This window comes from Pagrus pagrus (assembly GCF_965226575.1).
Source record: "Pagrus pagrus genome assembly, chromosome: 15".
Taxonomy (NCBI): domain Eukaryota; kingdom Metazoa; phylum Chordata; class Actinopteri; order Spariformes; family Sparidae; genus Pagrus; species Pagrus pagrus.
Window position 1 is genome coordinate 31,085,935 of NC_140199.1, and position 18,330 is coordinate 31,104,264.

The 18,330-nt window shown below is 42.5% G+C and overlaps 1 protein-coding gene across 5 annotated transcripts; it reads left to right on the forward strand.

Moving 5' to 3' along the window:
• Positions 1-251: 251 nt before the first annotated feature.
• LOC311270948 (uncharacterized protein) lies at positions 252-17,520 on the forward strand. Of its 5 annotated transcripts, none has more exons than XM_084376223.1 (14): positions 253-400; positions 1,266-1,378; positions 8,651-8,875; positions 10,547-10,622; positions 11,358-11,614; positions 12,373-12,426; positions 12,586-12,922; positions 14,058-14,255; positions 14,410-14,496; positions 14,941-15,095; positions 15,184-15,312; positions 16,586-16,719; positions 16,831-16,948; positions 17,083-17,520. In XM_084376223.1, the coding sequence occupies exons 5-13, from the start codon at positions 11,528-11,530 to the stop codon at positions 16,835-16,837; spliced, it is 1,188 nt and encodes a 395-aa protein (XP_084232349.1). In that variant the 5' UTR covers positions 253-400; positions 1,266-1,378; positions 8,651-8,875; positions 10,547-10,622; positions 11,358-11,527; the 3' UTR covers positions 16,838-16,948; positions 17,083-17,520. The 5 variants fall into 5 exon arrangements, with proteins under 5 accessions (XP_084232352.1, XP_084232349.1, XP_084232351.1 ...); XM_084376225.1 differs by lacking the exon at positions 1,266-1,378 and having other exon boundaries at positions 12,586-12,659; positions 12,759-12,922; XM_084376222.1 differs by lacking the exon at positions 1,266-1,378.
• The last annotated feature ends 810 nt before the right edge of the window (positions 17,521-18,330 follow it).

Consider the following 18,330-nt stretch of genomic DNA (forward strand, 5'->3'; position numbering starts at 1 on the left):
TTTACAGTGTTTCAACAACACACTTTCAGAGTTTCAGATTTGTCAGTATTCTCTCTGAAACTAAGTTTTGAAACTCCGTGAAAAAGTTTTGAAACTCTGAAAACAGGAGGCGGGAGTTGGTACCAGCCTTCTCAGCCTATTGGTTGCTGAAGTAAGCATATAGTCCAATGACATGTCGTTCTGTCGATCGGCCACACGAGATTGACAGACTGCTCCACCAATGCGGTGACACAGCGCAGAGTTCACGGCAGGAGCCGTGGAGGACCAGTCCAGAAGCAGAAGACTGACGACAAGGAGCGAGGACGAAGAGGACGATAAGAACTGAGGAGGGAGAGAAGGAGAGAAGTTCAAGTGAAAGAAGAGGGAGCTGGAGGCCATGGCGGGGGCTGGCAACAGAGAGGTGAGCAACTTTTCAAGTTATTGTGTTGTATGAATTAACATTAGGATAACAACCATTTGAAGAGCAGAAGGACCGACTGTAGCTGTAATGCTAACGGGTTAGCATGTGGGCTAACACGCGTATCGCTGACGATTCAGCAGTCATAACTGAGAAATGGAGGGTTTAAAACCCTCACCGACGTTGTGTTTTCCTCTTCGCTTATGTTACGTTACCCGAAGTCGTTACTTTCTTCGGGACTCGGGATGACACCCTCCCGCCGTCGGTCCGACGGGGGGGAGGGGTGATCAGACGACGCTGAAGTTAGCCTCCGATTCGGCACTAAGGGGAAAGTTAAGAGGAAATAAACGTAACGTGCAGTGCTACTGTTTGTACACTGTCTGTTTTTTGTGACACTTCTTGAAGAAAACATTTTAGGTATGACATTAACTTTGCCTGACAGCCGCAGTTGTATTTGTGAAACGTTTATTTTATTTGTGAAAATGCTAAAGGGGAGATTTCACTGTTTTTGTTTGCTAACATTACCTACAGACCTCATTAGACCAGGTCCACATCAAAAACCACTGTACCCAGACTTCTCAAATCTGGACTAGATTAATCTACAGGCCCTGAAGATTCATTCAGACGAAGTTTCTGATCTGTGAAACCTTTGTGAAAATGCAATAAAGGCAGATTTCACCGTTTTCTCATCATATAGACCACATTAGACCTGGTCCAGGTCAAAAACCACTGTACCTAGTCTTCTCAAATCTGGCCTAGATTATCCTAAAGAGGCTAAACATTCATTCTAATACAGTTTCTGATCTGTGAAACCTTTATTCTATTTGTGAAAATGCTATAAAGGCAGATTTCACCGTTTTTCTTGCAGATGATTGCAGATGTCGCCCATTCGCTAATGGCATTAATCAGACAACAGCCACCTGCCCCTGCACCTGCCCCTGCTGTCTGTCCTCAGCCAACAGTCCAGGCTGATATGCAAAGGTAGTGGCTGCTACGGGGGGTGACCCCCATTCCGAAGGACCGTCATTCCGAATTTCCGAGGGGCCGCCATTGATTTCAATGGATGATGCTCGCCTGACGCATAGGCCGAAAATGTTTCTGACTTCCGGGTTTACTTCGGCGTTATGGGGCCCATAGAGCATGCGCAGTTGAGTCACCCCCCATGATGCTCTTGGGCCTCCCATCATGCTTCGGGGTTATGAGGACGAGCGATCGGCAATGAAGTTTTGGCACTGCATGTTTATGAATACTATACTTGTGGATTAAAGAATGAGTAATTAAATTTTTATAGGACTCGCACGGACTTTTCCACAAATAATGATTTAAAAACTAAGATGGTACATTTGTAGGTTTACTATGATCGTTGATATTATTAAAGGAGCTCAGCCTAATACTTGAGCTACTGAGGTTTTAACTCCGGAATAACCTGGTTGACACGCCTCGCCTTGGCTTGCTCTCATACCGCAATGAATGAATGTCCACGCTGTCCTTGAGTTGCTCCACAGTGGGTTTTATTACGGTGCGTTGTCCGTAAACAAAAGAAAAAACAAACAAACAAACAAAACAGCTAATGAAGAGCGCCTCCGCGCCACAGCGGTCGAAAACCGTTTGCCCTTCCGTGGAGCTGAAGAATCCATGATCACCACGATATCTCCAGCTTTCAAACTCCTCTTCCTTTCGTTCCACTTCTGCCTCTCTTGGAGCAAGGGCAGATACTCCCGTATCCATCTCTTCCAGAAAAGGTCTGAGATATACTGTACTTGCCTCCAGCGCCTTCTCACATACAGATCATGAGGTTCAAATGCTCCAGGTGGCAAAGCTGGTTGACCCCTTAATAGAAGAAGATGGTTAGGCGTGAGAGGTTCCAGGTCGTTAGCATCCTCTGAGAGCTTGGTGATTGGACGATCGTTCAAAATGGCCTCCACTTCACAGAACACTGTATGGAGTCCATCATCATCCAACTTCTGCTGATGCAGAACAGAACTGAGCACTCTTCTCACCAGGCGGATCATTCGTTCCCACACACCACCATGGTGTGAGCCTGCTGGTGGATTAAAGCTCCACTGAATTCCAACCTGTGCCAGTGCTCCTTGAATCTTGTCTTGTTTCAAAGCGGCAAACGCCTCCTTCAGCTCTCTGTCTGCTCCAGTGAAGTTGGTGCCATTGTCTGATGTTAGACTAGTCACCTGCCCTCTTCTGCTGATAAAGCGCCGCAGAGCATTGATGCATGCATCGGTGTCCAGTGAAACAGCCACCTCCAGATGGACAGCCCTGCTTGCCATACAAGTAAATATAACGCCATATCGCTTACAGGTTGATCTTCCTCTCCTCACCTCCACTGGACTAAAGTAATCCACCCCTGTGTTGGTGAATGGTGGAAGATCAGGAAGAATTCTCACCTTTGGCAGGTCAGCCATTTTTTGTTCCAATGCTCTTCCATTATATCGCCTACAAAAGCTGCAATCACCAATTATTTTCCTGACAGCTGCATTGGCGTTGGTAATCCAAAATCTCCTCCTCACCTTGGACAGTGTGTGAGTCCGCCCACCATGGCCGAGATTCTGGTGCACATGTCTGAGGATGAGCATGGAAATGTGCTGATCCTTGGAGAGAATGAGTGGATGCTTGGCTTCCTCAGGCATTGCTCCTCTGCTCAGTCTTCCTCCAACTCTCAGGAATCCATCCTCCAAAACTGGGTCCAGCCGGTATATGGGACTCTTTCGACTCACTGATCCTTTCCCAGATGACAAAGCAGACATCTCTTCACCAAACCTCTGTTGCTGACAATAACGGATTATGGCACCCTCTGCTCCCAGCAAATCATCCAGCGTCAGACTGCCACTCATGAATGTTGATGTGACTCTCTTTCTTTCAGTCCTCCTTGAGCTGCCCTGACCCTCTTTCTCCAGACGATAAGCCACAGAAGCCTCCAACTGCTTCCTCTTCTAACTCTGTGCCAACAACATGACCTTCAACCTTAGGATCCAGGCAACAGCTGTCTTGAGCCTCTTCCAGTCAGAAAAGAAGACAATGAGCTGGTCCGTAGGACTAGAGATGTTACACACACTGATGGCATTCACCATTACCTCCTTTCTGACCTCTTGGTCATCAGAGTCCACTGAGATGTCCAACACAGTTTTAGGCCAGTCCTCCTCAGGCTTCCAAAGAAATGCAGGACCTTGCAACCACCTGGTTTTGTTCAGAAAATCAGAGACCTTCATTCCCCTTGAAGCATCGTCAGCTGGATTCTCCTTGGAACCTACATGCCTCCATTGTGAGGGTTCAGATGTTTCTCTGATGGTCGAAATTCTGTTGGCCACAAACGTATGAAAGCACCTGTCCTCATTATAAAGGTACTTCAAAACTTGACGTGCTGTCAGTCCAAAAGACTGAATCCTCCACCTGGACGTCCAGCTCTGCCTTTAACAATGAGTCCACTCTGACTGCGAGGACAGCTGCTGTCAACTCCAGTCGGGGAATAGTCACAGCCTTCAGAGGTGTCACCCTGGCTTTGCCGAGCAGAAAGGTGACCTGGATGTTGTTTTCCTGATTTAACATACGGATGTATGTTACAGTTCCGTATCCACCCTTGCTGGCATCAGCAAAGTGATGTAATTGGGCATGCTTGATCCCTCCAAACTCCACTGGCTTGATGCACCTTCCCACATTGAATGCAGACAGCTGGCCCAGGTCCTCCAACCACCTTCTCCAACGAGGTAAGATGTCCTTGGGGAGATCATCATCCCATCCGCAGCCTCTCCTACAGAGCTCCTGTTGCATCATCTTGGCAGGCAAGGTGACTGGGGCTAGAAAACCCAACGGATCGTACACTGAGCTGGTGACTGACAGCATACCTCATCTGGTGAGAGACTGTTGTTTCATCTCCATCTTAAACCTGAAAGAGTCAGTCTCCACGCACCACAGTAGACCCAAAGCCCTTTCCACTGGCAGGTTGTCTCGGTCCAAATCTAACTCCTTCAGGTCCTTGGCCCTTTGCTCCTCTGTGAGGGCTTGCAACACAACACGACTGTTGCTTATCCATTTCTCCAAGATGAAGCTCCCCTTCTGACACAGAGCACTTAAATCCTTTATCATTTGGATCGCTTCTTCTTCGGTGGCTAAGCTCTTTAAACAGACGTCAACATAGAAATTCTGCTTTACAGACTGAACAACCTCATCCAAAAACTCAGGCTGGTTGTCATCCGCAGTTTTCCTCAGTGCATAACTTGCACAGCTAGGAGATGACACGGCGCCGAACAGGTGTACAGTCATCCGATACTCCCTGAGGTCCTGAGTGATGTCACCATCTGGCCACCAAAGAAAGCGAAGAAATTCTCTGTCCTCCTCAGCAACTTTCACTTGGTGGAACATGGCTTGAATGTCACCCATGAATGCCACCACTTCATTCCTGAAACGAAGAAGAACTCCAAGCAAAGAGCTGGTGAGGTTGGGACCTGGCAACAATTCACTGTTCAAGGATGCTCCTTGAAATGTGGCTCCACAGTCGAACACTACACAGAGAGATCCTTTCCTCGGATGGTGGACACCATGGTGAGGGATGTACCACACCTTACCCCTTTCACCATGCAGCTGTTGCTGAGGCACTTGCTCTGCATAGTTCTTACTGATGAGCGTGTTCATGTACCCAGCATACTCCTGATGCAAGTGTTTGTTGTTCAGGAATTTTCTCCTCAAACCCTGGATCCTTTGCTTAGCCACTGCAAAGTTATTAGGCAGACGGACCTCTTTGTTCTTATATGGAAGTTTCAAACAATACCTTCCCTCCTGAAGTACTGCTGAGCGCTCCATGATTTCCAGAAACCTATGGTCTTCTCTGGACATCTCTTTCTTCTTTATGGTCTTCTCATTAAACTCATGACTGTACTGCTTGACCAGCATTTCTTCGAGCTTACACACAGAAATCCTGTTCACCATCGCCAAGGGCAGCTCCACCTCTGAAGCACCACTGTTTCCATTCAGTGGTCCGTTAACAACCCATCCAAGCACTGTCTTTATAGCATATGGGCCATTCCGCTACTGTTAATGATCTCCCAGGGTTCCAATATCTTGGGAGCGTTGGTTCCAATTAACAGGTCAACATTTGCTTTTATGTTTGGGATGTTCACCTTGGACAAATATGGCCACTTTGCCAGTTCTTCAGATGTTACCATGTTATTAACATTAACCGGCATTTTTGTCAGTGTGAGAACCTCTGGGAGAATATGAAAATCCTCGCTGTCCAGATTGGATACCTCCAAGCCAGTTAATGAGTATGATGAAACCACTGTTTTCTGCCCCATCATGCTCAACAGGAAGTTGGTTTTTCTCCCTGTGATGTTCAGCTTCTGCATTAGATGTTCTGAGCAGAATGTCGCCGAACTTCCTGGGTCCAAAAAGGCATAGGTTTTTATTATGTGATTTCCCTTTGCACTTTTGACCTTCACAGGCAGGATGGATAACACACACCGGTCCTTACCGGCCCCTGTATGTCCACCTGTTTTAGGTAAAGTTGGCTGGTTAGATGTTTCAAACTGTTCCGGGGCTGGTTGCCTTTTAATATGAAGCACAGTGGGATGGGTTTGACTACATATTTTACATGTCAAGCGGCTTTCACACTCACGGCTCATGTGTCCCACACATAAACATGCAAAACAAACCCCCTTTTCCCTCAGAATCTGAATCTTTTCCTTGTGCTTCTTTCCCTTGAACTGTTTGCAGTCCTCCAAAGAGTGGCCACGAGCACAGCACAGGCATTCAGCCTTTTCTGGACCTGATGTAGGCTCTTTAATTTATTCAGGCACTTCAATAGATGTTATGGTGGTGGCCACGACATTTCCTTTCATTTTGTTTCTAGGTTGTGCTTTAAACCCAGTGACAGTCTTTATCCCAGCAACACCAGATGACTCCTGTATCTCACCGAACAAAGGGTCAGAAAGAATCATGACACGACGCTCGATAAACATGACCATATCAATGAAGCAAGCTGGTTGATTGGTTGTCTCCATTATGTCATGAGCTATGGTCCTCCATTGCTCCCTAATCATTCATTTTGCCTTTGCATGATGGTAAGTATGGTGGACTTTGGCTAATGTGGTGATGATATGTAGGTTGAGCAGTTGATGACTGGTGTTGAAAATGCAGTGACGTTCCAGACCTATTATCCTGTTGCTGTTCATTTTGGCTGCACTGATGCGTTGAAGCAGCTTGAACCCATTGCTCAGTTTCCTTGGGTCGCACGTCCTTTAATTGTGTTTTGTTGGGTGGTAGTGACCACTTTGATGATTCATTTTGTTGTGTTGATTTCCATGCAACAGGGTGGTACTCCCTTGCCATAGGGTTTAACACGTTGACAGATTTTTCCAATCTTTTCTTTTTCTCCTTTTCCAGATAGGAATTCATGCCATTGCTGTGTGCTTGAGAAGAACTTCTCCGCTCTGAAGCCTGTAATACAGCCAGCTTAGCAGTGGACGCAGCTATTTCAGCTTCCAAATCAAGCTGCTCTCTTTTCCTTTTCAGCTGCTGTTCCTGCTCCTCCAAGGCATGCTTTTCTTTTAAAGCTGCAGCCAGAGCAACAAGTGCTGCTTTTTCTGATTCAGCCTTTATGGCTGCAGAGGATGCAGTACCTGACGTTGCACTGTTACGGCTCCTATGGCTTGAGCGTTTACTGATATTTGAAACACTGTCATTAGGATTGATATCATCCCCAACATTACCATTTTCATTACCTTCATCATATGATACCCACTTTTTTGTGTTGGAAATGCACTCATTAATAGGCAACATTTTTGCCTTAAACCATATTTCCTGTTTTTCCTTTTCCTCACATGGCAACAAACCCAACAAATTGTTATGCATGTTTTTTACTTCATAACAGACTTCAAACAATTCCTCAAGAGCATCCTGTACCTTTGTTTTATCATGCTTTAAAATCAAACCTTGTATTGATTTTCTTATGATGGCTGATTTGTGAAACTTAGCTTTTCTGCCAGATTGCAACCTGTCTAATTCATTGGCAAGCGCCTTTGCAGTGAGTTTAACCACTCGTTTTTGAGTTTGTGTTTCAACACCGCCAGCCACACTACTGGATTTATTTACAGTTTGCACATTAGTCCCGGCAGCTTTAATTATGTCCGACGTAATGTTGCGCTTCTCCATAATGAATAGTCAGTTGATAAACAGTCCGCAGCAAACAAAAGAACTGACGCTACATTTATTGTCCGCTTCGGCGACCAATGCATTGGGTTTATGCCCGGCTATGTGTGCACACAATTTAAATGGCCATTTACCGGTGTAGCGCTACACATACCTCCGTGCGTTGGGCGCCGTGCGGTGATCCCATGGTCCGGTGGTCCGATGCTCCACAGCCAGCTCAGCCCCAGCACTGCGGCTCCGGCGTCTCAATATCCACGTCCAGACGCTCTCCAAACTCCCTCGAAGTCCAAACCGCTTCCAGCAGCTCCACTCGTCTTGTGCTCGCCTCCGTTCCGTACGAGTGTCCCACGAAGTTCCAACTGGTGCTGGTTTTCGACTAATATTAAAGGAGCTCAGCCTAATACTTGAGCTACTGAGGTTTTAACTCAGGAATAACCTGGTTGACATGCCTCGCCTTGGCTTTGCTCTCATACTGCAATGAATGAATGTCCACGCTGTCCTTGAGTTGCTCCACAGTGGGTTTTATTACGGTGCGTTGTCCGTAAACAAAAGAAAAAACAAACAAACAAACAAAACAGCTAATGAAGAGCGCCTCCGCGTCACAGCAGTCGAAAACCGTTTGCCCTTCCGGGTCAAAGCCTAACAAAGGGGGGAGTGAATAATGCCACCTATATGCACCTGAGCTCCCCAGGTGACAGCACAGCGACCCCACACACACACTGAGTGAATTACACCAAACCTCAGAACACACCACGCACATTCAGCTCCTATAGATATGATCATTAGGCCTAACTCATTTTGATGGTTAATTAATATACAATGTTACACTGAAAACAAGTTAGTCCGAACCTGTAGAGCTTAAATCAAAATGGACAATAAATTATAATTGACTTTTGTGTGTTTTAATGAGAACTGAATGACAGATGACCACAGAACACCTCACCTCACCTCAACCTGTCATTATTGTTGTGTAGCCCCGTTTCACTTCAGCTGGATATTACATTTATTTAAAGTCTATATTGATTTTTTTAATGCAGTGCACATTTGTGAAGATCATTGTAATGTTCAACGTGAAAGTAAATGTTGTTTTTCCCTTTGTAGATCATTTCCAGGATTTTTTCGGCGGGAAACAGTTAGGAGCAAAAAACGGCCTGCAGCACTAGCAAAAATTTCCCAGACAATAAACAAGAAGTATATCAGGCTCCAGTTTTTCTTGATGTCAGCCCTGGTGAACAGACACCAAAGTCCTCTGAAGAAATCCGTCTCCTGGAGGCAGGCCTGGGAAAAAGAACAGTCTGTGTGGCAGACAACTCTTGCCACAACGAGGTACTCTCAATTTAATGTTCTTCTGCTGATGGGTCAGGAGTAGGGTGCAACGATAAATCTATGACTAATCTACTATTGCATTAAAGCGTCACTAGGTAAAAATTATTCATATTTGCTGGAACTGACACTAGGGTTGTCACAAGAACCGATACTTCGGTACCAATTCGATGCCGACACGAAAAAAATAATATGATACTTGCTTTTTTCTGGTAACGTCAGAACCGAATATACAACTTTTCACTCGGCGAGCCGAGTCGATTCTTGGCGGAACTGACGGGGGCAGTATACGCGTGTGAGCAGCACAGAGCAGTCAGCGGCGCTGAAGAAGGAAACCTGCCGTCTTAGAAAAAATAGCTTTAGCAAGTGAGAGTGAAAGCACAACACATCGGCTCGTCGACAAGACAGGTACTAAGAGTCGCATGTGGAAATATTTTGCATTCGAGGCGGATGAATACGGAGCAATTCTAGACTCAAACAAGCCGACATGCAAACAGTGCCTCAGAAGTTTTCAAACGAAAGGAGGAAGCACGTCAAACATGGCCAAACACCTCAAAGACAGGCACCCCGACTTGTTTAAAGAATTCAAGTGAGTTTCGAGTGAGTTTCCGTTTACTATCACTGTTGTGTCACGTCATACGTTAACCCGAATATGCCTACGTTCCGTCATTTGGGCATGAGAGTCAGCTGGGGCGCAGGCTTCTACTCTCGCTCAGGCGCTCACTCATGTAGATGTTTAACGTAATGTAACGATACGGTCTGCGTCATTATACGTAAGGTGACATGATGAGATACTGTCTGACAGTCTCTTACCTTATGTTATTTAAACTAAAAGTACCTTTTGGCAGTTGGCAGCTGGTACTGCAATTTAAATTCTGTGCAAAAAGATGTTGAAGCACATTGGTGTTAAATACTTGACAGTTTGAAGCAGTTTTCAATAAATTGGTGAATTTAAAAGTACATGGGTTCTGTTGTTTTTTTTAAAATTGTGGTATCGAATTAGTATCGAGAATCGTGGAAATTCACAGGCATTGGTATCGACTACTGAAATTCTGGTATCGTGACAACCCTAACTGACACTATATTCTGATAGTAAGCAGTTAAATGAGTAATTTAGGACAAAATCCTACTCCTCTGGCTCCACCTACAGCCTGTAATCGTACTTGCCAAAATTTGAGCACTCTCCACCAGCTAGGTGGAGGGAGCAGGAGGAGCAGCCACTTGCACCTCGTAGGCTACATGTCGTAGTAAGCTGACGGAAGTGAAAGTAAAGTCCGCGACTTGGTCGGACATTTCAAGACGATACACTCTTAAGTTGCTCTTTTCACCTCTGTCAACCCCCCTCCCTCCCACCACACACGCAGACACACACAACAAGAGTGTGTTTCATGGTGAGAGACATAAGATAGTTTTTTGTAGTGTAATGAGTTGAAAGAAATAAATGCATCAAGGTAAATTTGATATTAAGCTTGATTTTATTTTTAAAAAAAGGATTGCTGAGTACAAGCTGATTAAATCAGATTTGTGTGAAATGAAAAGAAAAGGCTTTTGTAAAAATAGTGGGGCCATGTAGACAGATGAATTATAAATAAAGAAGACCTCACAAGTGTGCCATGTTTGATTTTACCCTAACAGTAAGGATCACAGTGTTTTTCATGTTACACCTTTATTTAGATTGTCAGTCAACTTGAAGAACACTACCCCAAGTTGAAGCAGCTGTCTGGAGGCTGACTTTGCTACAAAGCATCAGGTAAGGGAGAAAGGCAAAGGAAACCTGTTGGAGTTTTTAATTCACTGAATGAATTTATTAGGGCTGTAGCCGATATCAGAGTACTCGAGTACTCACTCGGCTTGGGCGGCATCCGAGTGCCATTTCACCTACCAAGCTGTATTGGCTAATAATTTAACCATATATAGCCATATCACAGTTTTATATAGTGTCATGACAAAATTATAAATATCTGTCCATGTTCATATCTACTCTTATTCCAAAATTAATGTCATTGCTGAATAACAGGGTACACCACAGCTACATCAACACTGCGTTTACACGTGGCCGGCTATTTTCATAAACGGACATTTCACTCTCTCCGTTTTTAAAAATAACATCATGCACACCTGTCTGTTTACAGAAAAGTTTTTTTTTTACACACTAGCTCGTGTATATATGACATCAAGAGCATGCCAAAGACTGTATGTACCAGTGTAACGAGAAGCTCAAGCCCACATTAGCCAGGTGGCACAGATGCAAGTTCTGACGCCCAATGAGGCCAAATCTCCACTCTGGCTGGAGTTTTTGGAAAGAATCGTTTTAATAGGCGTCCGTTTGCATGTAAATGAAGGGTGCAAATGAAGGGAAATGTCTCCGTTTATGAAAATAGACGGCCATGTGTAAACATAGTGCAAGACATGAAACACCTGCATTAACTGTCAGGCCAACGTTGTGTAATCTAACTGAAGTAAGATTTGTATTTCTTTTTTTTAGGAGGTCATGGACAGAGAAAGCTTACTGTTGTGGCGACAGAAGACGAAGGCTACAATGCACAGCTCCTCAAAAATGTGTCGAACAACGGGAGACACATCTTATACATCCTCCCTTTACAAGAGGACATCGATAGTACTCCACTCCCGTACGATTCCCAGGAATTTGCAAAGATGCCTAAGTCCTCGTGCAAAAAGTGCGGTATTATGATGCCACTACAGTTCCTGGCTCTCCACATAAAGGACTGCGAAGCGGAAGTGGTAAGAATTAAATTAAAAAGTAATATGTGAATGTATTTTTAGTTTTACATTATTAGTTGTACTTAATACTTAGTGATGTTACAGTATAGCTACTTGAGGACAAGTTTACACAATTATTGGTGTCGATGGGTTGACAGCAGGAAAAATGGGAAAGAGTATAGGTCTGAGTTTGAGTCCGAGGACAATATTGTAATGGCAAGACAACTGTGTCCCAGCATCTCAAAACTAGCCGGTCTTGTGAGATGTTCTTGTATTCAATGGTTAGTTACCTAATATTGCCTCCAAGTTACCCACACCTTGACCTGACTGGGCATCAGGATTTACTTAAATAAGTCAGATCTCTCACCACTTACAGGGTTTAAATGATCTGCCCAGTACCCACCATTGTCCCCTATTTTTTCAGCATCTGAATGATTTGAAACCGCCTGACAGCTATCAATAACACAGCTATCTGTGTAGTTAGACTAAATCAGCAAAAGAAAAGCGAAGAACAGAGAAATAAAGAAAATAAAAAATGGAAAAAGTTGATATTGAAATCAAGAAATAAAACTTAATTTAATTAAAAAACAAAAGCCTGCATTTCTACATCCTGGCTAACCGTGGAAAAAATAAAGAAAACAGTGAATACCTATTGTTATTTTTTGTCAGAAGTGTTCAGCCTTATAATGAAGTTTTGTAGATTATCTTTTAACTGGCACTTTAGAAAAGATAAATAAACCAAGCCTCCTACCTCATTCATTTCTTTTGTCAATTCACAGATCAGTGATGACTCTGAAATTGACAGCATACATGGAAAAGATGCCATAGCTACAGTTGAGTTTCCCAAAGATCATTTCATCACTTTTACACATTAACTGTGCTAACCATGCTAACTCATAATTTCTTTTGAAATTATATTAAAATGTTTATTTATTGTATTTAACCCTTACTTAGATTTAATTTTATGATCATTTGCTTTTTTACATATTCAGGAAACATGCCCAATATGTGGACAAGATGTCCCCAGAGAGGACATAGAATACCATGCCAGCTCCTGCGGAGATGGGTTCAGTTACCCCTACACATTCCTTATATTTCACCAATGTGATGTTTTGATGATTGCTATTACACATGAGGTCCTCATGGTATATCTGAAAATGTTTAGATTTTCATCAGACATCATGCCATTTCTTGATAATGATGCCAGAGATGGGAATTCAGGCACAACAGGTGTCATGCAGCCAGGTTCCAGCCGATCCGAACAGAGCACCAGTGGTTTCAATGAAATGGCCGGACCTTCAACTGCTGTTGCTCGTCACTCTGCCCCAGGTGCCAGTCAGAATCATTTCTTAAAAAACAGATCTCACAAACAATTTTGACTTTTATGCTGCCACAATATACTAGTTGTTATACTGTGTTTGGTTGTCATCTTAAGTTCCCCTGTTTCTCATACAAGACCTGTGTCTTCAGCTACTTTCTGACATGAATTGCTTTTAATTACACAATGAATAGAGTGGGGCCAATGTGTGAGCACTGTCAATTTGCCCCTGAGCCCTCTAGCATCGAAAGATCATCATTTCACTGGACAAAGGGCCCTATTGTAACCATCTATAGCACGTGGCGCAAGTGCCTTTAGGATGTGTACAAATCCACTGTTGCTATTTTAATGGTGGAAATATGAGTATCTATCTATCACTTTGGCTGATTGCTATTATAATGCATTTGCCAAGCAATGTGTTTCAAGAATAAAACACAAGTTACTTTAATCAAAAATCAATTTGAATGATGAGCTGCTAACCCGACATTTCATTCATGAAAAATGAAAACATAGAACGACTGTGAGTAATGGCACTTTGCTCTGTGCAGCAACTCTGAGGCTGCAGACCTTTCAACACATCAGTTCTACAGTATAAACAGCTGTGGATAACAAACACTGTAAGAGTCACCCGTGTTCATTAATAGAACCATACAGATGTTCAGATGCTATTCTTGTTGATAAAATCAATAATTGGCACTGGAGCAGCTTTTCTCCAGATGTAGATGTGGTTCTGAGACCAATTATCCACAAATACACCAAAAACTCACTGCATATTTTCGCGTCTACTCCCGTCAGTTCGCTGTGCATTCAGCTGCACATCACACAGACATTGTGGGGCTTTGTTTTTGTTTATCTTATATTTACAACTTTGTTTCTCTTCCAAAAAGGTTTGTGTAGTCATGGAATAATAGGTAAACTCAGCAGGGTTCTCAGTTGTTGAAAGTATCTAAACCTGATCCATGTCCTCTCAAGAATATGAGTTAAATCTTTTTTTAACAATCGTCTTGACCATTCATAAAGTTGTATGAAGATTATCTGCAGCAGCACTCTCCAAGGTGCTCCAAGGGGCAGTGAACATACCTTTCTAAAATTTTAATATCACACTTAATTTTTTCTCAACTATTTATGATTTTTTGTATTTCATAGAGTGGAAGCAAATCATGAATGCTTCAGCTGCATCAACACTCTTCAGAAGACGTATCTTGATGGAGCAACAGCTGGAGATACCTCTTCATGTCACAATGGACATGCAGTCGGATGTTGAAGACAGAGAAAAGGCAGTTATCAGATTCTACAAAACCCAGAGAACTAAATGGGCCTCTCCACTTCACTGTGTGCTTGAAGGTTGCAATATTTATTTATTTTTTAATAAAAATGAGCCTATGACAATATAAGCTTGACAAAGATGCCCTTTTCATAGTGATTGGTTCCAACTCCTGCAAAGTAAAAGACAACCATACTGTTTGTGAGCTAATAAAGATTATTCTTCTTGCTTTAGGTGACTCAGCCATCGGTGATGGTGTAAGTCGGTACTTCATCAGCTTTGCTATGCATACTTTGCAGTCTGGATTCCACATTAACTTTGGTATGTTTTTTTTTCCTGTTGTTGTACTGTGGGTTTTTTATTTTTCAAAGTGACAAATGACTTATAAAAAAACAAAGTTGTTCTTTTAGGTAGGAACAGTATGACATTGAGAGGCTTCTTTCTATTGAGATTCCATCTCATCTTTTTCATCTGTTTTCAGACTGCTTTCTTGGCAAATGTGTAACACTGTCAGACCCTAAGAAATCTGTTTATCAAGTGTATTGTGTCTCATTTTCATCAGTTTGGTCAAAGGAAGAGATTATTAAAATGCAATCTGTAGCTGATTTGTTTTTTCATGTATGCCATTCCCTTTAACTGTTATAGCAACTCTTGTTTCATGATTATCACACAGGCAATGCTGATGTGACAAGACTGTTTGAGGGACAGAAGGATCACCTTGTACCTCTCAGACTCTCATTGATTCCGACCTTTTCCTGATGGCAGGCAGAATGGTTGGACACTCATTCATACATGGTGGCCCAGGTTTGGCAGGGATCAGTCCTGCTGTTGTACATGTGCTCTTAGGGGGACAGTTGGAGACAGCAGTATTGGCACTTGAGGATTGCCCTGATATAGATCAAAGGAACACAATCCAGATGGTAAGAAGTTAAGTCTCTTTGTTTAACTTTTTAGGGTGTGTGGTTAAAACAATGGACTGACAATGGGGCACTATTTTCTCCCCCACAGCTGGATACCAACAGGGAGCTATCTGAGGACGAGAGGGATGGTGTCAATGGCCTAACCGACATGTGGGACCTGCCACGACTGACAAGTCAAAACAGAAAATTTCTTCATCAGCGACTGTTGCAGCATGCAGTAATGGGACAATTTGATAAAGTTGAAACTTTTTTGCATACACTAATACTTGTAGGCCTATATCATCTAACATCAGCTAACTCTGGATCTACATTCATCTGAAATTTCAAGGCATTTTCCCACCCTGTAAAGCAATATTCAAAGAAACATCTGTAAATTTCAGTGTTGGGATCAGTTAAGGGGGAAAGGTCTCTGCCAGATCCAATCATGGCAGACCCCACCTCCACTCTCTTGTAAATACAGTATATGGTCACTACAGGCTACAAAAAACCCAGACGGTCACAGTCATATTACTATACAATCGAATATCACTTCAATAAGTTGGTAAAACGTGTGGTAGGACTGACTTTTGTACAGCTGTTCGAAATTTGTCTTCCCATATATGGACGGCTGCTCTCCGGCACCCCGGTGTCTGGTTTAGTTAATTAGTGCAACCACACGAGTTAACTCCAGCCACTGACAGGAAGTTAGCACAAATGACCCAATCACACTTCTGCTTTAGCGTAATAACGCGTGAATAATCTGGAAACCGTAACGCGTTCAAGAAAAATTAAGGCATGATTAAACGCATCATGTGACTTTGGTAGAGCCTGTCTGTGTTGCCACGCATGCAGCAACAGAGAAGGAGGGCTGAGGAGATAGAGATGCACATACACATCTGTTTAAACATGAGTTTAGCTAACCTTGGTGCTTTTTCAGTTATGGTGTTAAATGCCAGTCAGAAACAGGACTGTTTATTTTGTCTCTTTTAACACCACCCTAGGCACTGACCAGTGATGTAAAGTAAATGGTCTGTATTTATATAGCGCTTTACATCATACATTGCATTCACCCATTCACACACACATTTACACACTGATGGCGGAAGCTGCCATGCAAGGCGCTAACCACAGCCCATCAGGAGCAGTGAGGGGTCAGTACTTTACTACAAGTATTGAGTTACTGTACATAAGTCATTTCTTGGAGGATTTATTATTTACTTGAATTTGTATCTTTAGCTGTGCTTTAACTCCACTACATTCCTACCCTGAGTATGATTTTCAAGTACTTCTCACAACTCTTGCACTGACATCTGTAAGGGCTTTTAACGTGAAAAGGGAATGCTCACTTTAATCCACTTTCCTTACTTGAAGATCAAGATACTAAACTTATGTTTTTTATTGCGATTAATTGCATAGTACTGCAATTAGTCAGTTATTTTTTTTTATTGTTTGACAGCCCTACTTCATTTTATTTTGTACATTGTGTTTTTTTTGTGTTCTTATTTTTGCAGGTTCTGGGAAGAACGTCTTCTCAGACCAAACAGATGAGAAAGGGCCTAAAAGAGTGTGGCCAACACTGTCGGAAAGAAGGGATGTGGCTGAATATGTCTTCCTGTGTGAAAAAAATGCAGTCTGCAGCCCACAGGTAATAAATATATATTTGTAATGGTAATAATTAATATATTTGTATATTTCTGTCTTCACCATGAGATGCACTGAGATGTAAAACTTGTGAAATCTTTCAATTTAAAACTAGGTCATGATTGGCAACATTGTCTGGCCAACTAGTGAGTCAGTTGACGATGACAACGAGGAATATCCCCATGAGACAAGAGCCAAGATTGGACTGTACCTTCGGCAGTTCATTGAAACCAGTATGCCATATTTGTAAATTGTACTAATTTTTAGGTTTCATTCATTTAATTTTGTATGCAATTAGTTGATGAAAGATTATGTTATGTATTTTAATATCGCAACAAAATAACACATTTTTTTTATGTACTTGGAGGAACAGCACAGTCTCGCAAGGACCTACTGAAGTTTTGGACTAGATGGGAGGTGCTCCCTGACAAGCTGAGGGTCGAGGTTGTGCGTGGAGAGTTCCCAAAATCATCGACTTGTTACCAGTGCCTACGCATCCCTGGCCGCTTCTCAACTTACGAGGAGTTTAAACAAGTCCTTGAAGCATGCATTGCAACATCTGACACTGGGTTTGGGCTGATATAATGGTCCTTCTTGTGAAAGTTCTTAGCATGTTTGTGTTAAGGTAACTTTATGCTCATTTGTTCATATCCTCAGGGTCGTACCTTTATTTTAATTTAGTGTTGTAATGTAAAATGTAATCTAATTCCATTGTACTAGCCATTGATTCAACACATCTTGCTCTCTGAAACAGTTTTTAGGACAGCTGTTGAGCTGTTGTGATAATGTTGAAAATAAATTTTTGATAGAGCTGATTTGTTTTATTTTATTCTAATATACCAATTACTAACTATATAGTCACCCTTGCACACCTCACATACAATCAACACACCTCACACAGCACCAACTCCCCTAGGAAGAGAGGCAACCGCTGGTAGTGCACCAGTACCGGCCTTACTGACGTTTCCTTTATTGCACTAAACTACTCTAAAACACTACACTAAAATCAAAAGTATTACACAATTATTGAAGCCTTACACTCATGGAGCAAAACATCGGCCCATATTTTCACCACTATAAGCATGTCAGCTTCACTCTTTTTGCAAAACAATACACACGGTGATTTGAGAAACACTAAACAAACTTTAGACACTGACGTGATGATGCTGTAATGTTTTTGGAATTTTAATTTTTTTTTAACTTTCACTGCAAAAAGTTTTTAATGAACATCCATTCTTGCCATTCATATAAAATAATCATTACTTTTTAATTTTTTAAACCCCTTAATTGCCCCTTAATATGTATTGTAATAGTCTGGGAAATAATAGAATAATAACTGATCTGGGACATTTCCCTCTTAATTTTCATTTCCCAGAGAGTAGTTTGATGGGGTCAAAAGACTGAAGACCAATGACCTTGTTTAAGACCATTTTCTCGGGCAAAAATACTTGGTGTTGTGACTTTGGACCTGTACTGGCCAGTGCTGAATTCACACACAGCAGGTTCAACTGAAATTGAAAGAAACTCAGCTGACAGGAAAGAAAATGGCACTCCTCACAATATCTGGTTGTTACTTTTTTTTTTTAAACCAAGGTAGCCCCATGACTTCAGAATC

Excerpts from the sequence above, each read along its gene's own strand:
- LOC311270948 (XM_084376223.1), top strand. The coding sequence starts at position 11,528 with ATGCCTAAGTCCTCGTGCAAAAAGTGCGGTATTATGATGCCACTACAG. Across the intron at positions 12,427-12,585 it reads GAAAAGATGCCATAGCTACA|GAAACATGCCCAATATGTGG; the intron begins GTTGAGTTTCCC and ends TTACATATTCAG. Across the intron at positions 15,096-15,183 it reads AAAGGAACACAATCCAGATG|CTGGATACCAACAGGGAGCT; the intron begins GTAAGAAGTTAA and ends TCTCCCCCACAG.